Source organism: Nicrophorus vespilloides, unplaced genomic scaffold, assembly GCF_001412225.1.
Source record: "Nicrophorus vespilloides isolate i.1.1-1 unplaced genomic scaffold, Nicve_v1.0, whole genome shotgun sequence".
Classification (NCBI taxonomy): domain Eukaryota; kingdom Metazoa; phylum Arthropoda; class Insecta; order Coleoptera; family Silphidae; genus Nicrophorus; species Nicrophorus vespilloides.
Genome location: NW_017099317.1, coordinates 155,410 through 180,299, shown reverse-complemented (window position 1 = coordinate 180,299; position 24,890 = coordinate 155,410). Strand labels below are relative to the sequence as shown.

At 31.0% G+C, this 24,890-nt stretch overlaps 2 protein-coding genes across 7 annotated transcripts; one reads left to right on the top strand and one right to left on the bottom strand.

Annotated features, from left to right (window-relative positions):
• Positions 1–1,006: 1,006 nt before the first annotated feature.
• On the bottom strand, positions 1,007–18,146 carry LOC108564345 (modifier of mdg4-like). Of its 5 annotated transcripts, none has more exons than XM_017923356.1 (6): positions 17,987–18,146; positions 17,538–17,904; positions 17,104–17,473; positions 1,618–1,747; positions 1,345–1,563; positions 1,007–1,285 (listed from the first exon to the last, which is right to left on the bottom strand). In XM_017923356.1, exons 2-6 carry the CDS (start codon positions 17,889–17,891, stop codon positions 1,099–1,101), a joined length of 1,260 nt encoding a protein of 419 aa, XP_017778845.1. In that variant the 5' UTR covers positions 17,892–17,904; positions 17,987–18,146; the 3' UTR covers positions 1,007–1,098. The 5 variants fall into 5 exon arrangements, with proteins under 5 accessions (XP_017778845.1, XP_017778847.1, XP_017778849.1 ...); XM_017923358.1 differs by lacking the exons at positions 1,007–1,285; positions 1,345–1,563; positions 1,618–1,747 and adding exons at positions 1,862–2,025; positions 2,081–2,296; positions 2,353–2,482; XM_017923361.1 differs by lacking the exons at positions 1,007–1,285; positions 1,345–1,563; positions 1,618–1,747 and adding exons at positions 11,114–11,169; positions 13,488–13,768.
• A 645-nt stretch (positions 18,147–18,791) lies between these two features.
• LOC108564346 (E3 ubiquitin-protein ligase RFWD2-like) lies at positions 18,792–23,882 on the top strand. 2 transcript variants are annotated; one of them, XM_017923363.1, is made up of 4 exons: positions 18,792–19,015; positions 19,082–19,200; positions 22,456–22,616; positions 22,667–23,882. In XM_017923363.1, the coding sequence occupies exons 1-4, from the start codon at positions 18,932–18,934 to the stop codon at positions 23,830–23,832; spliced, it is 1,530 nt and encodes a 509-aa protein (XP_017778852.1). In that variant the 5' UTR covers positions 18,792–18,931; the 3' UTR covers positions 23,833–23,882. The 2 variants fall into 2 exon arrangements, with proteins under 2 accessions (XP_017778852.1, XP_017778851.1); XM_017923362.1 differs by lacking the exons at positions 18,792–19,015; positions 22,456–22,616; positions 22,667–23,882 and adding an exon at positions 19,443–21,777 and having other exon boundaries at positions 19,114–19,200.
• The last annotated feature ends 1,008 nt before the right edge of the window (positions 23,883–24,890 follow it).

Here is a 24,890-nt window from a genome sequence, read left to right as displayed (position 1 = left end):
GAAAAAAATATATGATAAATTATATCTTTAACTCAAAGTTTGTACTGAAACATGTACCTGTATAACTAAAATCAACATTTCAAACATTTTAACATATATATCTAAAGGAGTTAAGGATTGATTAGTAACACATTTATTTTAAAAATATAATTCACTAGTATTAATTAAATTTGACTACTGATTTCAATTAGGAAATTGCATCCTGCATCCTTAAAGAGTAGCGATGGACTCCTTAGAAAGTGTTTGATTGTATTCAACGCTACCTCTTTTGAATTGTTCCAAGATATATCGAACTGGCGGATAATGGTTGTGCTTTCCAACTTTCGAGTAAACATTCTTGGTATTCGTGGATACTTGAGCTTTACAATAATTCGAAGTGGCACATCTCCAGGTTAAACGTTGACGTGTCGAGTTCGCAAATTCGTAGATGTGTTTTTGGTAAATGAGGTTTCGCTTCCCGTTCGGCTTTATTAAAAAATTAAATCCTAGAAATAAAAAGAAAAATAATGATATTCAATGTATATTCTTTTTAATGAAAATTGCATTATAATAATGTCACTCGTCCACTTTGTTAATCACTTATTTATATCAAACACTCGTATCTCACAGTAATTCCGCATATATACACATTAGACACTTCCTTTTAGTACTTTCATTAATTATGTAGAGTAAAAGTTATTTAAAGTTCAAGCAGACCAACGGAGGTAAATTAAATCATAGGCGGTAAATGTAAAATGATTTTTCAATTCGAGCTGAAGATCATTTTTTAGTAATTGTGTTAATCTTATTACATACATGCTTAAACGCAACTGAAAACGAATCTGATATTCACAATGCAATCTGTTAGTTTTTATTAAAGGAAATAATTAGGTTAATTGTCAATAATTATGAATGTATAAGCTTTTGGAAATAAAATTTTCGGGAAATTTTTACCTTTATTTGAAACATATTGAATATTACATTGGTAATAAAACTTTTAAACAAATATGCACACAATGCATCTAAAAAAACTAAACATATTGGAAAGTTTATTCTTAACAAATTTTAGCAATGAAAAGATTATTCTAAAAGTAGACAAAAGCTGGAAACGTGTTAATGTTACTTCAAATCATCATTATTCTCCAAATTTTGAGCGGCTTCCTCCGCTTCGTTATCATTTTCATTTGTATTATCCTCGCAAATAATATTTTTTAAATCCATGTTTTCACCATCGTTAATCCTTCTCCATCTGTTCATTTTCGCTTTTATGGAAAGATAAGATGTTTCTCTCGCAGCATTGGGATATCTAAAATGTATAAAATAAAATATAATACATAATTAAAAGTTGTACTGGGTTTATAATACAGTGGGCTTAAATGTTCATAGATTTCTTTAGGGCTTATCGATTCGTTACTGAGCATCATGTCCTTCAATTCGCGCAAAAATACGATCTTCTCTTCGGCCGCGTAATCCGGAGGATGGTTGTGCTCTTTCTTAATCTTGATATCGTTTATGGTTCCGTTATGCGGGATCACTGCTCTCGCCAGACATCCCAACCTTTTATACTCCAAACATCTCAAGTAACTAAAAGATTTTGCGCATAAGACGCTGTTATCAATGTATAAGCATTCAACTTACGTCATAGGCGGTGAGCCTTTAATAATGTTCACGTGGAAAACAAAGCCGTCTACAATATAACGTGGCATTTCCGGTTTCCGTCTGCCCCTGTAAACATTTTTTCTGGTCTTCTTCGTCCGCCGGGCGAAATCTAACAATAGAAAGTTTCAATGCGATTAAAATTTTGTCTCCTCAGGATGCTCATAAGCAAACAAAACAAAAATTACATAATAATAAACTACACAGTAACAGAATGAATTATTTATATTTCATTAGATACAGAAAAACAACAGTGTTAATGGAATTGCGTGTTGATGTAAGTTTCTTTATGGGGATGGAGCTTCGGTTAGGCTATCGATCTTGCGCCATCTAAGCATTTTCCTTCTAAAGACATCGTCGTATGGAAAGAATGCTGCGCCTCTGGGATTCCTAAAAATCATATCGGTATTGGTTTTGCTGGGAATGATAACGCTATGTACAAAACCTTTCCGCAGCTTTTTTGTACACATATTTAACAGCGCTTTCTGGTATACTGCTCAACAGCATTCGAATCTCCTTCTCGAATTTGCATTTGATGTCCAATGTCCAATCTGGTGGATGGTTGTGTTCGCGTTTCACGATCAGATTGTCGAGAACGTTCATCCTCAGATATGCGGTTCCCGGACATCGTGTTGTTTTTTTCAGTTGGCACGCGAAGTATCTGAAAGAACGTGTTTCCATTTAGCCTGCGCTCGAACGTTAATAGTTCCAGTTAACCTTTTCGTCGACGTTGATGTTGAGGAATAATACGCATATCCGTTATGAATTAGTTTCCGTGCGGTTCTCTGCTTCTTTGGCAAACTAGTTAAATTTGTCTCCTCATCAAGCTCATAGAAGTACTGAATATCTATTGGAATAATCATACAACATTCAATTAATTTCTTCGCATTTATTACCAATTACTGTAGATCTATATTTCATAAAAAAAATAAGATATATTTAATGATTTAGGATGATCCACATTTTCAGATATCTTAAATGCATTTATTTATATTCTATATATTATTTTTTTAAACATGGATGTTTATAGATAATTAAACTTCACTTAAACATGCCACTGACACAAATTGAATTACAAAATAATAAAGCTTAAAAAACGCGTTTAGGCTTATTAATAATATTTCAGTAATAAAATATACCAAAATTATTAACAATAAGTAATGTATAAACGAAGACACACTACGTCACGCACCGCACTAATATATTCATCTAAATTAGTCAAGATGCTAAAACAACTTGATTGTAAATGATATTTTTTAGTTGGATTTTGGTTATTTATATAATAATAAAATTAAAATATATTATTGCTTTTAATAAGCATGTATTAAATATATGTTATTACATATACATCATCTTAACAATCACAATCACAAAGAATATAAATCGCATTCTTTAAATTTCGCGTTTGTACAATTCATTCCAAATAAAGCACATTTTCAAGTTACAAATTCATTTTAATTATACTTTAAAGTAGATAACTGAGTATATTAATCTCAGGAATGTTTTAATTCGTGTACTTTTATACAAAAATAAAATATAAATATAGAATTGAGAATCACATATGAAATATTTGGAAGCATGGGTTAGGACACAATCCAATCTCTTTTCCCTTTTCATCTTTGCAGAGGCCGCAAACATACCATGTCGCTGTACGCTTTTTCATCTGAGAACAAAAGCGGCATCTTATTCGTTTGTGTATTTTCTTGGGAAAATGCAAAACATTTACGTCCCTCATGTGGTCGAAATTACCTAGGGGATCCCCTGGACAATCTTGAAATTAAATATCATTGTATCAACAATTAAATTAATGATAGGTGCTGGATAGTGAGTGCTATTCCCGAAGATTTTTTCAATCATTAAAAAAAATTCATTAAATTATGCTATGTGTTGTAGGTAAAATTCATTTTAAATTAATTGCTGCTACAAAATTTCCATAAAAACTAATAAACCTAGTTAACGTTTCTCCCATTCGAATAATGCACATTTATATTCAAATAACATCGTTTTTTGAAACTTTTCTATTCATAATCTTAATAATGGGCTATACATAGATGCAATAACATTATATAACGTAATGTGAAGGTGTTTCTATTTTATTTACTAATAAGCTTAGTATCTTGAAGAATTAATTCGTAAAAGTGAGAACTGTATTTCATTCTTCATGCATTTAATAACGCTCAAATTAAAACAATTAACCTACATAAAAATTCCAACATTTTTTAATTTTTTGCCCCCGCCGTGAACTAAATCATTTGGAATTCTTCGCTATCATTAACTAAACTTTTTCGAAACGGGAAATATCTCAATCGGTTATAGATGCACACTCTGGAATATGAGCATATTGAACAAGTTCTTACAAATTGTAAAAAATATTTTATTCTCATGTAATAGGCAATAATTTGCCTATAATAAATTGCAACATATTTCGAATTCTTTTCAGGTTCATTCATTTCATTTTTTAGAATTTATAGTAAGTAAATTCCAAAAAAACGTGTTGTTATAATTTTGTTATAAAATGTTTTAATTATATTTTAAAACAAGGCACAGATTCCAATGTTGCAGATACTTCACTAATACCTCTTTTCATTTGTATCTTTTTTTCTGTTACCTGTTGTATAAAAACGGTAACAAAACACATGTATGAAAATATGTAATTTAATATTAACATATTACATATAGTTGGAATACTTAAATACTGAGAAACTGGAATATTTACAACATTATTAATAAGAAAAATTATGCGCTATACCTGTTAGATGATCAACAATATCATCCCGTTGATTGTATGCACTAACAAGTCTATTAATTCGCTCATCAGAATACTTTGTTCTTTTTAATGCAATCGATAAATTTTCAAATGTTGCTATAAGTAGCACTGCTCTATGCCACCTCTCAACAGAAGAATTTGTTCTTGTTAATCCTTCAAGAACAAGCTGGTGTACGTTCCATTTTTCTTGGGAATACTTTTGTGTCACAAATCAAGTGGACACAAATGCAATTGCTGCTAAAATCCGTATGTTTAAAACAAAATTAGCATCAATTGTTTCAATCCATTATTCTGAATAGAAAGAAATATTCTTTGTGAAAAATGGAAAAAACTACCGAATTGCGAAGCGTCTGCAAGCATTTATCATCGGTCTCAAAATGTATAGTTATTAATTGCGGAGACATAGCCGGTTCCAATACTTTCAGCTGAGATAGTAGAGATACATATTGCAATAATGCAAAAACTAATGGAAGCAATATTTTATCCTTGAATCCATGTATCGTATACAGCTGATGAAAAAGACTTCGCGCTTTTAACTGCAAATTTCTTTTCGTACTGAAAATTAACATAGTATTGTGCTCAGCTCTAGAATCAAATTGTAGAAACAATTATTCTTTGTATTTCTAAAGATAAATCAACCTGCATTGAGTAAAACTCTATACCAGGGGTTCCCAAACAGTGCGTCGCGGCACCCCGTGACTGCTACAGGGGCGTCGCGAAAATCGAAGAAAAACTGCTATTAACATAAAATCCGCCCTGAGATAGACCAATGCTTTGACTTGAGGCGCTGCGAAAAATGCTGATGTATTAAAGGCGCCATACACCTTTATTATATATATTTCCTTTATTCTGATTAGTCATAGCACTGTTTCTTTATATTCTGATGTATCTGATGTTTTCTTTTCTTTTATAGTTAAATACGAATAGGATATAACCTGTTGAAGATGCTTTTATATACAAAACAAAAAAGAAAGATTATGATTTGTAAATGTTGGACATTATATTCACATTAAAAAAAATGTCTCTCAAATTTATACTTTATTCATGGTAAGATTTGAAACAATTTATGCAAAGAGCCGGTTTTTCTACGCAAACAACACATTGGTATCTAGTTTCACGTCTTCGATTATTTCTAGTGCAGACACGACAGACTTTTGTTGGATTGGATTTTTTTAACGTAGGCGGTATGCTTCCAAGATAATGAATAGGTGACGTATATTGAATATCTTTTTGTTTCCAAATAGCAACATCTGAAAAACCTAATAACATATAAATATTTGATTAACCTGTCTCAATCATAAAAAATATAATATTGAACATTGCATTGACCATCATAATCTTTACAAATTAACAACAATCGAAATCAAGTACCGTAATCGTAAATACGTAATCATTATTAACTTGAAGAATTTATAACAATCCAACTTGTTGTTTCGCGGTTTTTATCACCACAAACTACCTTCAAGATGGAAAAAACTGTATTGATAGTTTAGACGCAAACTTTGATCGAAATCGGAACTTAATGACCTAATATAAAATCAGGAAAATGTCTATGTAATTTTAGACGTCCTGAAAATATTTAAATAAATTATTTTGTTCCTTAAACTTAGATATGTAATTTTATTTGATTATTAAATGTCATTTTTATTATTTCTTATTTTAAAAGTTCACTAAACTACTAATAAGCTTAAAATTTCAATTATATATTATTCTGTTACTATATTTGCTACCAAAACTAGTTGCTCTATTCTAAATTCACAGTATACTTAACTTATTGAATATTATTGTTTGAAATGTATAAACAATTTAGTTTTAATATTAAATCGTTTTTTATACACTTTACAAATTAAGTTAATTCAGTGTTTTTCAACCTTTTTTTATTTCAACGCACACTTGAAATTATAGCATTTATTGTACTGAATATCAGGGAAAATAATTGAATTCATTATAAATTGTTCACGGCACATTAGTCAAACATCACTGGGTTAGGAAGTTTCGTTTCCAATTAATATTTGTTGTTTTATACTCATATGTTATTATAAATTCTGGCCGCTTATTTAAAATATAATAAACAATCGGTTAATCAATATATTATATTAATATATTTTCATATTTTGAGAGCTAAATTAATATGTACTTATTAATTTAGCTTGATATGGTTTTAAGACTTATTATTATTAACTTGTCTCTGTAGCTCAAATAAAATGATAAGCATATGAAATATTCAAGGAAAGGAAGCAAATAAGTATATGTATCAAAATTATAATTTACATGTATATATATTTGGACCCAGTCCACGTACTGGAATAATCAATTAATACATTCGCAGTACACATTAAAAAAAATATAATAACTAATAAATTAATTAGCCAATCATCAATGATCACAATTAATATCATAATATCAATTTTTAAATTTGCTTAAATGGAATGGTATTGCATGAAGCAGTTCTTTTTGTCACTCAAACATAGTCCAACTCTGCACGTGGCGCATTGCCACTTTGTTCGATGTGGTTGTGCTCTGGTACTACAGAGATTGCAACGAAGAGAGTTTCCGTATAAGGGCATGTGTACGTTTTGAGCATATCGAACTTCTGGTGGCACGATGAACTTTTTGTGCGGTAAAAATGCTCTGATCCTTTCGTTCTGGGAAATTGTTGGTAGTGCAGCTTCAATCAATCCTGCAGCAACGAAAATCTTTAAGAAATCACATTTTTTATGTTTTAATGCAGAGCTGTACATTTCGTCTTTAAGCTTCTTAAAAATGATCTTTTTTGTTTTATTATAATTATTGTATATCTTTGATATTTATAAGAATGTTATAATACATTTTTTTTAATGATAAAATGATATGTTTAAAAAAACATAGACATGTATATATTTTCATTTGAGTCCAAGTTTGAACTTTGTCATTAATGAACAAATATTTAATTATGTTAAATGTAAACATATTTATTTGACAAAACCATTTCGGTAATATAAATAAATTTTATAAATTGTAATTGTATTAGATTTACAAATAGTTTTCTTATAACATCTTGTTATCAAAACATTGAAGAGCGGAAAGACTAATGCTCAAGGATTTGATATTACCTACGTAAATTTATGGATATTTTTTAAATCTATTTTTGGTAACCCGACAAAATCGCGCAGTAAAACAACCACGTCAAATGCACGTACGACATAAGCGGTAAATATTACTAGGCATATTATATAAAATAATAATATTTATTGCAACAATAAATTACAAAATAAAAAAAAACTCAATAGAACAATTAAATTAAACTGCTGTAAAGGACTATTGACCATATAGGTCATTCTGCCCTAAAATAATTTAATTTATTTTGTTGTTTGTTTCAGAGTATCTGGAACGACGATGTCGGCGAGTGAATTGGCAGGACCAAGAATAGCAGCTCGCTTCCGTTGTCGTTGTATCATTCGCTGAGCAGCCGTATAATCTGGAAGATGGCTGGCTACTTCCAAAGGAGCTGTAGCTGCAGATTTCTGAATGATCTCTCTAGGATTATCAACGGTCGTTACTGCTCGTCGACGAATTTCTGCTACGATCTTCATTGCTTCATTTTGATCACGATCAGATGCATGATTGTGTTCTGATGTAACAATGACAACATCATGCGGACTAACTTTCACACGGCCAGGGCAACCTTTTCGTGAACATCTCCACGCAGTACTCCCATCAGCCATGAGCCTGTCTTTACGTAGCCTATAGCCGTCATGCAAAAGATGCTCCTTTCGTTTCTGTGATAAAGTCCGTTCCATGGCTACAAAAATTAATTTTCCAGCTATTAATTTTGAAAAATTAAATTTACAAAAAATAATATTTATTGCATCAATATATTCAATAATAAACTCTATACAATAATAAAAGAATGCAACTGCTGCAATGGACTATTGACCATAGGTCTTTGCCCTCACAATAATTATTCTAAAGTTTTCATGTAATGTTAACCCATTAACCCAGATTTATCCCTTGATAAGCCAACCAAATTAAATTTCTCTTTCCTGTACATTTTGTAGAAAATTATAATATTGTCCTACAAGCCATGTTCAAAAGGTCGTTCATTGCGTGTACCACCTCAAAGAGTTAAGCAGTTTGATGTACTGTCCTCCAGTGGCCACGTATTTTTGTAGCTAACATATATATTCGTCATTTATGATGAATATGTTTTACATTCTGCACAACATTTATAATAGCTTATAAAAACAAATGTAATAAAAGTTACAAACAGGAAGGAGAAGTTATAGGATTGTAATTATATTTATATTTTGTGAGAAATATTATATTTATTCATAATGATATAAATTAGATAACATAGAATTTATTCTTTGGTATGAAAAATTTGAAAACATGAAGCTGGACATAATCCCGTTCTACACTCCTCGCACCAATACCTCGATTCCTTTCGAATTCCTTTTTTATAACACACATGGCAGCGTTTCGTTGGTTTAGCTTTTGCTGTCGGCGGTATAAACGAAGGGAAATGTCTTTCAACAAGTCTAGACGGTTGCGGCGTTATAGATCTTCCTGTAGATGGATGTCTTTTTTCGGCATATTTTTCTATAATTGCTTCTCCAAGATCTAGAATAAAATATATTGAATTGAAGAGCAAAAATAGAATGAAGTTACCGTTTTTTTTTTCGACTAAACTTGTAATGTGCATATCCCTTCTATTTGCTAGGAACGATTACGCTTATATATTCGATATAATCATTAAAAACACTAAGAATATTCATGATACGAATATATTCGTCATAATAACTAAGCAATACAAGAGACCATGACGAATATAACGTCACTTAAAGGGTTAATATAATTATTATTGCATCTTTTGAATAATTAAAATTAATAAATAAAATAAAATAAATTAATATAAGGTACAATTACAGCCAATATTTACATGAGTTCTGGTTTACCGGAATATCTGACCAGTCTCGGTTTAAACCTTAAGACAGGTTAAATCTATATTGAACTCTCACCTGATTCACCTCCGACAAGATTCACAAACTTTCAGGTTATTCACTAGTATACAACCATATGTTCATTACTATACAATATATGTACTAATTACATATTCCTTTGCTTGAGCGCATATGTCGTACGTGCATTTGACGTGGTTGTTTACTGCGCGCTTTTGATACTGTATTTTTATTTATAATCTGCCACAACCCGGCATTAAGCAAATATCTGTAGCACATTAAAAATTATAAAATCAAACTGTTTGAGATATTGGCAAAACCGATTACCGATTATCAAAATTATGTTTTACAATTTTGTCATATTTATCTATGTTCTTATATTTGTTTATAGTTAAAAAAAACTAGTAAGGATTCTTCTGCGGTTTTTAATATATGAAAAATTATTACATCTTTCGATTAACCTATCAAATTAACCTATCGCGCTTGAATTTATTACATCAGATGTCATGTGGGATACATTTGTATCCCACATTAACTACTTGCTTATAGTACACAATTGTAGGTAATAAGAAAGATATGGTTTTCAATTTCTTTACATACTTTATAAATGTATTGAAACACGCAAAAATAATAGAAAAAAAACATTATATAAAATAATATAATCAACAGATTTTGTTGTTTACACAATTAATACAAATAATTGCCAATTTCTCCTGGTGGTGTTTACAGACCCACTTATTACATACTGTACAAAATTTTCTTGTTCTTCTGTCATCTTTTCTAGGACAAATTTGACAGCGTCCGTTTCCAGTTTTGCGTATTTTCGATTCTGGAACATTATTAACTGGAATTAGAACTCAGCAGTTGCACGGGATATACTTGTATCCCAGAACAGAAACTTAATTACGACTTAAAAATTGAAAATGGACACCTTCATTTTAGTACGGAAAGAAACAAACTAATGCATGTTTGCGCACTTTGAAGAACACTGGGATACTCTTGTATCCTGTTAAATAGTGAATATTTCTAAAATGTATTATGTAATATTATGTAATTAATAAACATTTGTAAATACAAATAATTATATAACTATTAAAAAAATGATAGCGTTATGTAGAAACAACTACTTTGTATTGTATATTACATTTATAAATATCGAAATTCCTTCATTTTGTAGTTCCACTTTACGTGTAATCTTTGCAAAATGCCTGCTCTCTGTATTTAAAGCCTTTGGTATTCCTATACTAGATTCGTCATATTTATCAATTAATTTCATTTGGTGGCGATTAAATCCACAATTTATGTTATTTTAGGCAAACCAATTGGCCAATTTCTAAAAGTGAAATAAATACCAAAAAAAATCATTTGAATCATATATTAAATTAAACGAATTCAACCAGATTAAAGCAGAAACTGTATAAATTTAAGTTTCAAAGCAACCTGACTAGAGTGAATGTTGTAAAAAGATATAGATTTTTAGTTAATTCTATCTTTCATTTGTAAAGCAGGTTTCCACTGAAAAATTACCCAAGTAATTTTGCTTTCATCTTTTATTAACAAACAATATTTTATTTACATTATAGTATATGCATGATTATGTATGATACGGTGTAAAGCAATCAACGCACAATGGTATTTTACACATTTCACACAAGAGTTTCGTCCTTTTTTCAATCTTGTTTAACGCACATCGGGTACACCGTCTCCTTGTTGGTCCTTCTATTGGTAAATGGACTCCAACATTCAACGTGGTCTTCATACGTTTTAGCCGTCTGCCCATTCTTCGTCTGTTTTCCACTTGATTATTCCCAATGATAATCATTTGTATAGCTACATCGACCAAAAATTTAATGAAATTTAATTTGTTGAGTAGTATTGTAAACAATAATATATGTTTAAACCACAATTCAAAATATATTACAAAATGTAATAAAATAGTCTATTACATTTGTAACATATAAATATAATTGCATGCAGTTATAATTATTTTAGTTTAGAGATAATCGCACGCTGTGTACGTAATATGTATTATTTGGTACTTTTAAATAATACAGATTATAAATATACCCTTTGACTCTTTGATGGGCCGTGGGACACGTATTGTCCAACCTTTTTGGTCTATCTCAGAGCTAAATTTAATAGATGTTTTTCTTCAATTTTCAGCGCATAGTTTGGAAACCCCTGTACTAAACAATTCGTCTTTCCTTCTCATTATTTTTTATGTAATCAATGCATTGTCGTCTTAGATGATGTGATCTGGACATTAAGATTCCTCCAAAACAATATCGATCAAAGTGACTTTCTGAGTTTTCAAAAATTGCTGTAATCTGTTTCAATTTAAATTGTAACAGAGACTAATTTAACTTTTTGTACTTCATTATGTATTTCATAAGCATCAATAAGTGTAAGTTAATGTATATAAACGGAGCTAGGACCAATTGGTGATCAGGATCGGACAATATGATGCTCCTTCACTTATTTTAATATATTTAACAAGAGTTATTTTGCTAAAACAGAACATAGGGGCTCATAAAAAATAAATAGATGGATAATTGTCTTGATTATATGGAAAACTTCAAACTGTACAGATCACAAAAATGCGAATGTTAGCAAAAATACTATAATCGATGCAGCTTCGATTCGGTTCGGTTTGAAAATTTCGAAACAAACTAAATTTTAATTAAGAAAAATAAATTCGGGCTGAAAGACCTCGGTCGATAGCCCAATGACCATGTTATATTACGAATAAATTTAAATAAATAGTCAATTGTTCTTTGTATTTAGGTATATGATACATTTTGTTTATTATTGTTATTAGTACGCTATGTTATTTTTTATACAAGAAAATGGTCTGATTCTATACAAGTATATTTTTATTCAATTTACTTCTATATTATTTAGTTTCTCGATTAGTTCCGGTTCAAACAGTCCGAGATATTGGCGTATACATTTGGTATTGCTTTATACATTTGTAAATTTATAAATTATGAACTGTATATAGTGACATTTGGAATTCGAATTATATAAATTTCTGTATCTGAATACAAATATTAAACCACCCACGATGTAACTTACAGGTATTACAATAATTACTATACTTCTCTTCAAAAATATTCTCTTATAAAACAAATATTTTGTTAAATTTCAACAATAGAAGCAATTGTTTGCTTTATCATTTTATTGTTATTTCTGTTATTATTAATTAATTAATATTTAAGAGAACTGTTGAAATATCTCAAGATTATTTGAGCTTAATAATAAAGATAATTTAATTTATACATGCTCCTACATACATACAAAGGACAAACGACTACAGTTTGTCCATCCATATGGACAAGTTAAAATTTATTTCCGAATGTCCATCATTTTTTGTAACTATTGTAAATGAAATAAATAATTACATTTTAATTATAGTCACCAATTTGAATTATTGTAAATAGACATTTTTAATTCCAATGTACGGTGAAAACTGTTAAATAATAGACCTTGTTCAATCGTCGAACTATATAATATATTAATTAATCGTTGCATTTATGGCATAAAATATGTTCGTCATTTAGTTAAAGTTGGGTAATGTATGGGACATTTAAATGTTAAAATCACTTGGTTTTAATATGATTACTTGGATTAGAGATCAACAACACTCGGCTCCGGAGCATGCAGTTCTTTAATGAGAAATTGCGGCTTTCAACTTAACTATCAAAAGTGGCGATCTAACGTTCTACTACATACAATATATTATAAAATGGCTCTTTTAGATCAAACAAAACAAATAACGTCCCTTCTCCAATAAATACTTCTTGTAATAACATAGAGCAATTGTGTTTTTTATTAGTCCATGCCTGCGTAAATTATATAATTGATATAATTATTAATAACCGAATTATTGAGTTAATGCTTTGTATAACAAAACAAAGCACTAAATATAATTAAACCATTATATCATTGGAAATACAGAATAATCTTTATTCAATTAAATATGTTACAAACATATTACAAAAACACCTAAAAAATATTTAATAAAAGTGCGATCGACTTCTATGTTTTTCACGATTCGGGAATACGAAACCTTCTTTCAACTTTCCTTGTAGGCTCTGCAGTCGCCTATGTGTTATACCAAACGTATTTATGATGGTATTTTTACATACCTCAATTCCATCAATTTTATATTTGAATGTTGCAAAACGTCGTGATGTAGTTATCCGTCGTCGGGCCGGTTTACTTAAGATAATACGTTGCATTAGATACATCGTCTGCTCATCAAATGTCAATTGATGATATGCGTCAAAGTGATTTCTTTTCTGTTCTAAAGTAACCAACATGCATCCTGCCTTTGAACATCCACAGGTAAAACTCGCGTCCGGCCGTTGGCAACGTGTACCTGCTGCGTTTATGAATTCCTTGCCGCTAAGCCATTTTCGTTTACATTCTGCCAAAGTCACTTCATTATTACTATGTGTTTACCAAAATCATCAACAACAAACAAACAACAATTACAAAAGCACATTCATTGAATCAACTTAATTCAATAATAAAAAACAAAGATAACATGTTTAAATACCATTTATTTTTTTAATCATGTAAATGTAATAAAAAAATAACATGCATCTGTATGATTTTGATAGTTTTGATACCAGTATTAAATATTTTCCAAAAATTGAATTTTTAATTAATATAATTTTTTCTATGTTAAAAGTGTTAACATAAAAAATGAATTTTATTAAAACAATTTAAACAAAAATGTGGTTTTCCTCTACAAGAATTACAATAAGTTACGACCTTCTTGGTGCAACTAAGAGCTATTTTTCGTCCAAATTGGTTTGCATTCATTACATAGCATTCCTTGCAGCGTTTTCTGATTTTATGTATATTTCCTGGTTTCCTTTCTAATTGATGAGGTCTTGAATTGTATTGTGAAGTATCTTCATCTAAAAATAACTCACTTGATGTATCACTTTGTTCTATCAACATTTTAAGTCAAATACTATTTGAAATAATTATAAAACACTGAAATTTATGGGACATGATATATTGGATTGAGGGATATACTTTAAAATGTTTGACTGAACGGTGAGACAAACAAAAACGACACGTATTTAAAGTGTTAAAATAAATTAAGATTCAACGCACGCACAATGTTACGAGATCGTTGATCACGGCAAGTTAAATTCCAAAGATAACATATAACGCATATATTCACAGTTTATCGAATGATGAAAAAAAAGTTAATACCTACAATAGTTCATATTCCTAGATATAGTTTTGTACGTAAGTTATAAAAAACTTGTATTCATCACTATTACGATTAAATATCACAATACTTTAAAATACACTAGACAATTCAAATATTGCATAAAGATAGCATAAACTATTATTTTTTTTGTAAAGGCGTAATATAATATATACTCCATGTATTTATTTATTACTTTTTAAGTAACAATTGTTTGTAAATTAGTCGACATAAAGTTAACCCTCCAGTACTCGTGCTTGAATTTGTTACGTCGTATACATTTGTATCTCACGTTAATTACTTGCTTAAAGTACACAAGGTAATAAGAAGCAGAATGTTTATTAATGTATTTACTTTATAAATATATTAACAAAATGCAAAAATAAAAGAAAAACCATAATGTAGATATTTAAGAGTCTTTGTTGTTTAGACACCTAATACAAATAAATGTATAACTGGTGATTTTCTTCTGGTGATCTTTGCAAACCCACTTATTACATACTGTACAAAATTTTCTTGTTTTTCTGTCATCTTTTCTAGGACAAATATGACACCGTCCATTTGCAGTTTTGCGTATTATCGGTTCTGGAACATTATTACCAAAATAAACTTATTAACTGGAATTAGAATTCATAAGTCGCACGGAATATACTTGTATCCCAGAATAAAAACTTAATCGAAATCACGACTTATAAAATAGACACCTGCACTACGTAAACAAACAATATGAAGCATTACATGAAGTCCAAACATCAATTTCAGACTTCTAACACGCGCGTGCACTGCAGGGTTAAATTTGTCTCGATAGTCTTATTGATTTAACTATAAAAATAGTTATGTTATTTGTAACAATTAGCAATGTCATAAAACATCAACATAATTTCAATGTCACCATTTTGGTGTATTTATATATATTTGAAATAAATTTCATTTCAATGTAAATATTTATGTTAATATGTAGATGAAATTTAGTTAAAAGGCACCATGCAACAAAAAAAAATACGTATACAGTCAGCGCTCAGTTAACGTACAAATTACGCTTATCTAAAACGCCGTGCGCTAAACGAATGTACATTAAACCATTTTGCGTATTGATTAGTTTTTGTTAACACACAAAAATAATATAAAATTATTAAAAAACTAATAATAATACATTTATTTCTTTATTTACATGTATACAATGGTAAATATATTTTTGTCGTATTATAATTATCGTATCACTTGTATATTATAAGTTAATTTAAATGAGATGAGGACTTCTTGGTTTTGAGTAAGTTTTAAAATATGTCGAGTTCTAAATTTTATTTACTCCATCCATAATGTTCTTCAACATATTGTTTTTAATATTTATAGTGTATTTATATTCACAGTGTTTTATTTATGTTAGAATGTTTCAACATCAAATATTGTTTCTATATAACTTTTCCATACACAGTGGAACCTCGCTTAACGAATCCTTTCCAAAATTTCCCATAATATGACTTCTCTTCTCATCGTCACACGTTATGCGAAACGTCGCTCGTTAAGCGAGTCATTATTCTTACATTTCATTTTGCTCGTTATGAGAGGTTCCACTGTATAATGTTGCGTCTTGAAGTCGCTTTATTCCAGAAGTGAAGTGAAGGAGTCCAGGAACGAAGTTACATTTGATTTGAATCTCAATGACGTTCGGGATAGAAAGAAGTATCTTCTAATTATAACATAATGTATATTACATTAACTATCAACTATTTTATAAGATGATTTTCTATCAACTCATTAAACTGATAAATCTTCGATTTTAATTTCGATACAATCCTTGGGTATTTCGATTTCTCCATCAATAGTCTGTAACTTCGATCGGACTTTAAATCTTCGAAACCATCCAGAGCTGGCGATGAACACCTCATCGTCCGGACCATCTTCCATGCTATTCTTTAAATCTTCGTGTATTTGCTTGGCCTTCTCCTGAATAACGGCAGGGCAAACATTGCGTTGTTCCTCTTCGCTCAACCAAACCAGCAAGAGTCGCTCCATTTCTTCCATTATGCAAGAACGTTTTCGAATTGCCGATGTCTTCAGGACGTTCAATCCACCCTTTAGATGTTTCATTATTCGATCTTTGTCTTTCACGATCGTATTTATCGTCGATCGACTCAGACCTAAGCTCCGCCCAATCGTCGCTAACGGCACGCCCTTTTCCGCCCTTTGTATTATTCTTATTTTCTCTTGAAACGTGATAGTTCTTCGTTTTTTCGGACCTTCATTATTTAATACACACCCATTGTAATAATTGAATATATAAAATGTACAAACGGCACACGCACAACTTAAACCGTATTTTCGTGCGTATGGACGACAAAAAATAATCGTGTGCGCTATATGCGACGTACATTAACCCTTTGCTGTCCGACGCGATGAGCTTCGCAAAACTTATATGACAAGTAAATACATAAATACAAGAAAGCAATGATTGTTTAGACTGCAAAGGGTTAAAATGATATACATTAAATGAACGCTGACTGTACAATAAAATGTAATAAAACTCCAAATACCTTGATTGGGGATTGCTCCTTCCAGACTGGTGCCAGGTTTTGGTTCCTCCTCCATCATATGACATTCCTCAGCTTCATCAACTTGACTGTCATCAGGTAAATTTTCTGTTTCATTTAAATAACTATCGTCAGGCCAACCATAAGATTCAGCATCTTCCACTTGCTCATTTGGTTCAACTTTTAATTGCATTGAATCACTTGTTTGCTCTATATAACTCTCATCTCTTTGTAGGTCTTGTGTTTCTTGGGTTGTTTTTATTTTCTTTGCTGAGATTGGTTTTGATCTATTTAATCTATTCCTTGGTTCGTCAGGAAAAGGTGGAGGCCTCTTTAATGAGTTAACTTCTTTCAATGCATCATCAACTTCTCTCTAAATTGAACAATTTGAACATTGTATACTTGAAAAATGGAAAGTAAATAAGTTTAAAACTTACATTTTCTCCAGTCAATCCTTTTATTTGTAGTGCTTCAGCAGTTTTAATGAATGTTGCTAAATTTTCTTGATTCACTTGAACTTCACCTTGGTACATGAATGTTAACAAGTCATTCATAACTTCATATGTAACATCTTTCATGAAGAATATTGGATGTTTACATGGGTTTGTACTAAATAATTTGCGGAAATATGGACTACACACTGAAAGAACCATCTTGTGAGCTTTCAAATACTGTCCCTCAATGGCTAAAGTAACATCAACCAAATCCTCTTTTTCTAATAAAGAATGCATCCCTGAGCTCATATTTACATGGAAATTGTCCCAACATAGTGAAAACTGTTGACTATCCATCTTTGTGAAACAACTGAAAGAGATGTAAACAAGCAGTGATAATAGAGCGTGGCGTCATCTAACTTTACAACCATTTTAATGGAACATAAACATACCTACAAATCCTCCAATTTGCAATGTCTTTCTAAGAATCAAATCCAGTTTGTTTCATTTAAAACTTATATATGTAATTATAGAATATATAATCTAAAACGACCAGAATTTTCAGCTGAACTTGGTCGAACTCGTCCAATCTCTTCTTCACTCGATGATTGATTGTTTCTAACACGCGTACCAACATACGCATTTTAAGCATAATTTAAACCAAATATTTAGTATACAACCAGAATCTTATGTTTTTCAAATGAACATTTTGTTTAATATCTAATTATTTTTAAATACTTTAAAATTATTAACTATTATTGAACTAAAATTTAATTAATATAATGATATTTGCAGATATAATCAATATGTATAAGCAATAATATTAATAAAAAGTTATGTAACATATATTATATATTACAATATCAAAACAAAAGACAGAGCATGCCAACAAGAAAACAATGAATATAAAATAAACCTAGTTTATTGAAAAAACAGCGAGGTATATGAAGTTTTGATATTTTTTTAAAAGTTTTAATACTATTTTTGCACAAGAGATGGAAATAAATAAAATTTTAAATATTTTTCAATAGTTTTTACTTTTGAAAAACTAGGAATCTGACATATTCTCTTACGTAATTGTAGTCGTTTAGATAGATTGGCATTATGTAACTATACAGTAGTTCAAGGTCGTTGTGAGATTTTCAGAAAGAAAAATTGGAAGAAGTGGTAGGCGCCATCTCTGGGCGAACTATGAAATATTATTATTGACATTTTCTCCCACCCACGTAATAGATTTGACAAAGAAAAAAAGTTGTGGCTCTGTCAAAAAAAGGATCAATCTCAGTTCGTTGCGTTTATTTTTTTGGACTGGTTTTAATTTACCATAAGTTTAATAGATAAATATTATTTGAGCATTTTGCGATTCTCTAAATATATTATTCGAGTCAAAGTGCATAATGTCATATTTTTTAAAAAGTGCTGGTAGAGTTCTTAGGTTAACTTCTACACAATTTGGAACAAGGAATTGCTCGTCGCTACAGGTAATTAATATTGAACTGTTTGAATAATCCGTTTATTGTCTAATTGATTGATTATCTTTTTTTTAGAAAGGTTTAGTATTGGGTGTGTACTCAGAAGAAGCAGATGGAAACAATATACAGCTCAGTGAATCTGCCCATAAATTCAATGAGAAATCAGGTGGAAAACTTTTAGAACACATTAAATTGTAAGTCCTTAGTATTTATATTTATATATAGATACAGATTTTTTCTAGTTGTAATTATTTTTAGAATGATAGTGTAATATTTTAGTTACCTTTGATTCCTTTTCTTGACCAGACCTGAAACTATTTAAACTTGTGTTACCAATTTTTTATTTTTTTTTACTGTTATCCATTTAACTCCCATTTGTTGTAAACTATATTTTAGATAATGTAGATTAATTATATTATAATTAAATATGTTTCAGGTCAGTCTCCTACTAAGTCCTCGCTTTTAAAAATCCTACTGTCACCCAATAAAATGGCTTCATGTCGTGATGGACGTAGCAGTGCTGCATCATCACATAGCTCTGCAATCATTAACAAAGGGTCCATCCGTACACCCAAAAAACGTCCTCGTGCCACCCTGGGAATGGAAGACAAACTTCATGAATATCAGTGTCCTGTGTGTTTAGACTTGATCAATGAAGCTTACATAAGCAAATGTGGCCATTCATTCTGTTACACATGCATTATACAGTCCATAGACATCAATAAATGCTGTCCCAAGTGCAAGAGTAATTTGATCAAGGATGAAGTATTTCCAAATTTTGCTTTGAATGATCTAATTAAAAAGTATAAACTTAGAGAAAACTGTTTAGAAAGTTTGGGTACAAACAATTCTGCAGATTACTCAAATGATCGTTTAAGAGAGTTTTTTGCCAGTGAATCAGCTAACTTGACGTTACCAGATGTTAATGTGATGCTCGATGTATTGACGCAGCGAAAGCAATTGTTGGAAGCGGAATCATGTGCGGCCCAAAATAAGTTGTTGTTGGAGTTTCTAAGGCACTTACTTCATCAGAAACTTGAACAAAAAACTCAAATTCTAAAGGAAATATCAATAATTGAGCATGATGTTGATGAAGTTGAGAAGAAGTTGCAGGAAGTTCATAGTAAATGTCCGACGTTGGAGGATGTGGAAAGAGCCGTTGGTTCAGCTCCTGATACAGTAACTGTGGCGATGAAACAGGAAATGATTGATCTAATTGATAACATTGGTTCGACTATGGCCGATACAGGTGGGAGAAAATCTGATGGAGACATTAGTTCTAAACAAGGTTTGTCGTCATTAGCCACGAGAAGACGAAGGATGCACGATCACTTCGATGATTTTGTTCAATGTTATTTTCAATCGCGTTCAAAAGATATTTACTTCGGAAAAGACACTGATAAAACTGCCAAACCAGCAGCTGATTCTACATCAAGTTTGAGCGAGTTCCGCGAGGATTTGGTAAAATTTTCTAGATTTAGTTCTTTACGCTCTATAGCAACTTTAAGTTACTCTAGCGATTTATTTAATAATTCTACAATAGTTTCTAGCATTGAATTTGATAAAGATAATGAATTTTTTGCAATTGCCGGTGTTACTAAGAGGATTAAGGTATACGAGTATGGGGTCGTAGTCACAGACAGTGTTAACATCCATTATCCTCGCATAGAAATGATTTCCAATTCAAAAATATCGTGCGTTTCTTGGAATAGCTACCACAAAGGTACACTTGCTTCGAGTGATTATGAAGGTACCGTAGCCATTTGGGATGCTTCGACTGGCCAGAGGACCAAAACTTTCCAAGAGCATGAGAAACGTTGCTGGAGTGTTGATTTTAGCAACATCGATACAAGGATTATTGCATCAGGATCAGATGACGCCAAAGTAAAGTTGTACGATTTGAATAGTGATCACTCAGTTGCAACATTGGAAGCAAGAGCTAATATTTGTTGTGTTAAATTTAATCCCAAAAGCCAATACCATTTGGCGTTCGGGAGTGCCGACCATTGCGTTCATTATTATGATTTAAGACAGATGAAAGAAGCGCTGACGTTGTTCAAAGGCCACAAGAAAGCTGTGAGTTATGTAAAGTTCTTCAACAATGAGGAAATTGTTTCCGCGTCCACCGATTCACAATTGAAAATGTGGAAAGTAAATACTCCATATTGTTTGAGGTCATTTGTGGGTCATGTGAATGAGAAGAACTTTGTTGGACTTGCGACTGATGGGGATTACGTTGCATGCGGATCTGAGAACAACTCGCTGTATGTCTACTATAAGGGTTTGAGCAAGAAGCTATTTAGTTATAAATTCGAAGCAGCTAGAGGTGTTTTGGAGCATGAACGCAGGGAAGATGAATTGAATGAATTCGTTTCTGCCGTTTGTTGGAAGCAGAATTCTAATATAATCTTAGCAGCTAATAGTCAGGGAACCATCAATGTTTTAGAACTGATTTAATTAGACCGTTAATTATATGTTTAGGACAATCAGAATTTCGCGTTTCTTTTTTTAAACTAAGGCTTTCTATCGATCGGTAATTACTCGTTGAAAGATTAGATTCATACGCACAAACATTTTAAAAATGAAAGTAGGAAAATATTGCAAATAATTGTGTCCAGTTTACTAACATTTTATCCCAATCTTAATAGGTATCGATGGATTTCTGCTCATCTAGCGATAATTATCATAGCAATATATGTGCCAATCCTAAGTGTCTAAAAGTACTATAAAGCACAACATAGTGTTCTCCTTACTTATTTCATTTTTATTCAATTCATTTTATTTTTGATAAAACATTTGTTGGATATATGTATATATGTATGTGAATAAATTTTTAAATATGTATAAAGATATAATTTTTGAAGGATGAAATATTTTCTATATTTTTTGATTAATATTGTCCATAAATTTGATGCACTTTATAATTAAACAAAACAAAAATACACAAAAGTATCATATTTATATTACTTAATGTGATGTCAGGAAACTAAGATCATGAGTTTCATTTAGTTATTTTTTTGGTTTTATTGCATTCTTGACCTTGATCAGAACTGATGATATATATTTGAAGGAAACACGTAAGAACATATTATTTATTAAGTTTAACATATATTGATTATTTGTAATTTTATTATAAGTATATTATATTGATTGTTGTTGTAGATACATTTAGAAATAAATGGAAAACAAAAGTATTACATTCTGCTCCATTTTTTCCTTTTTTTTAACAGAATTTATATAATTGTTTTTAAAATTATAATAAGATATTTGATTTATTATTACCTAATTAAAAAATAATCTCATAATAAACTAATGGTTATCCTATGAAAACATGTGTTTTAAGTTGGCACTAATCAAATAATTCATTCATAATTATTGATTTATTATTATTACTGGGATATTCAATTTTTTATACGTTTTCTAATGTAACTTTAATTTTCGATTTACAGATGTGGAAATCAAGTAAAAGAGGGGAAAAGCTTTGTTTTTTGGGGTTTAGATTCAACATATCAATCAGTGGCGGTGGTTGGTTTGGGCAAACGTAACAAAGGCTTTGACCAGATTGAAAGAATCAATCAAGATAAGGAATCTGTAAGGAGGGCAGCAACTGGTAAATTGTTATCTATGTACGTACAACTTAAATTTATTATTCATTTTTAGTCGGATGCAAGGCTCTACAAGCTGTTGATGTTAAGGACATTTCTGTGGATTCTATGGGAGATGCTGAGGCAGCAGCAGAAGGAAGCGTATTATCTACGTGGAAGTTCCAAGAATACAAGACTAAAAAGGATGATCTTCCGAAAGTCCGTTTGCATTCCAATGGAGAGAATGAGAATGGTTTGTGGAAGAAAGGAAGTATTAAGGCGAACGGCCAAAATTTGGCAAGGAAACTAGCTGACACTCCTGGAAATTTACTTACTCCCACCATTTTCTCAGAAAGCGTTCAAGAGATTTTCAAAGATCTGAATGTGGACGTTAAAGTTTACGATCAAGCATGGGCTGAAGAGAAAAAAATGTTTTCGTTCCTTTCGGTTACCAGAGGATCAGTGGAACCTCCGAAATTTGTGGAATTGACTTACAACAACGGAAAGAAAGATCAATCTCCATATGTTATGGTAGGAAAAGGTGTGACTTTTGATGCTGGCGGTATTAGTTTAAAACCATCCGCGTCTATGGACGAAATGAGAGCCGATATGGGAGGCGCAGCAGCTGTGGTTGGAGCGTTGCAGGCGATAGCTTCATTGAAGATTGAAAAGAACGTTAAGGTTCTTATACCCTTAGTTGAAAATTTGCCATCGGGTTCTGCAACCAAACCTGGAGATGTAGTTACAGCAATGAACGGAAAGTCGATTTGCGTGGATAATACCGATGCTGAAGGTAGATTGATCTTGGCCGATGCTTTATGTTACAGCGGTAGTTTTAATCCAAAATGGGTATTGGATATTGCGACGTTAACTGGAGCAATGCGCGTTGCATTGGGAAATGCCGCGACAGGTGTTTTTACAAATTCTAATGATCTGTATAGGGTTTTGGAAGAAGTAGGTGCAAATACTGGTGACAGGGTTTGGCAGATGCCTCTTTGGAAGCACTATAGTAAACAGGTAACTGACTACCCTGCGTTTGATTTGAACAATGTGGGAAAAGGCAAAGGTGGTGGATCTTGTACGGCCGCTGCTTTTCTCAAAGAGTTTGTACCTGAGAAGGTCGATTGGCTGCATTTAGATATTGCCAGTGTCATGGGACCAGGCGATGATGCACCTTATATAAGTGGAATGACTGGAAGACCTACAAGAACACTCGTTGAATTTATCGCTGCACAAGAATAATTTTTAAATGTATATTTTTAGATATGTAAATATATTGTTAGTTGTTTCTATCTTGTATATTTTTTTCTGATTTTAAACATATATTAAAATGTTATCAGTAGGAGTTCCCAAACATTTTCGGTTTGCTGCACCCTTAATATATCAGAATTTTTCCGCGGCGTCCCAAGTCAAAACATTGGTTCGACTATGGCCGATACAGGTGGGAGAAAATCTGATGGTTAACATATACATGGTTAAGGTAAGTTCTAAAATACGCACATGATAATTTATGACCCTCTGGTCAAACTTACATACAAATATACGTACGAACGTACATGTCTATCTTGATATATTTGCACATATATAAGTTGCCATATATAAGATGTTTTATTTATTTTTGCTTACTTTTAATGAATACAGCATTACAAATAATAAGAATAATAGAACGTTTATATGAATGTTGAGTACGTTCTGCGATTTCTAAATCAAAAACTCATAAATTCATTTATTTGGAATTATATATCAAATTAATGTACAATCATTTAACGTACGGTAGAGTACGTTAATTGAGATTTTACTGCAATAGAAGCTATTTGGTGACAATAATAAAAATCTATATGGAAACCAAGATCACAAGGAATTTTATTAAAAAATATTTATTTTTTAGATATTGAGCAATAAGTATTGGTTTTCTTTCTATTTCGTTAATTTGTGGTGGTGGTCAAGTTACATTTAGTTTTTACATTTTGTTTGAGGCTTAATGTTGCAGATTTGATAACTTTGATTGATTTGAAGATAATAATTGTTTAAAGTTCAGGATTTTGATGTTATTTATTTTTTCATTATTAGGAATAATTACAATCAAGGTTTGTTATAATCAATACACAGTATGAAATAGTAGTAGAATCTACTACGTATCACTGAATCTACTAAATTGAATTGAATCAATTTAAAATTTTCTTTATTGGTTGGGTTTGGGTTTTAGCGGTCGTGATTAAGTAGATAATAGTCCCATATCCAATTTTAAAATAAATTGAAGTGTAAAGTTTCCTGAGAGCCATCTTTATTCTATTTGAACA

Coding starts and splice junctions, on each gene's coding strand:
- LOC108564345 (XM_017923356.1), bottom strand. CDS start 17,891: ATGGATAGTCAACAGTTTTCACTATGTTGGGACAATTTCCATGTAAAT. Junction 1,748..17,103: donor AGGAGCAATCCCCAATCAAG/GTATTTGGAGTT, acceptor TTCTATTGTTAG/ATTTCGCCCGGCGGACGAAG. Junction 1,286..1,344: donor TATGAACATTTAAGCCCACT/GTATTATAAACC, acceptor TATACATTTTAG/ATATCCCAATGCTGCGAGAG.
- LOC108564346 (XM_017923362.1), top strand. CDS start 19,496: ATGGCTTCATGTCGTGATGGACGTAGCAGTGCTGCATCATCACATAGC.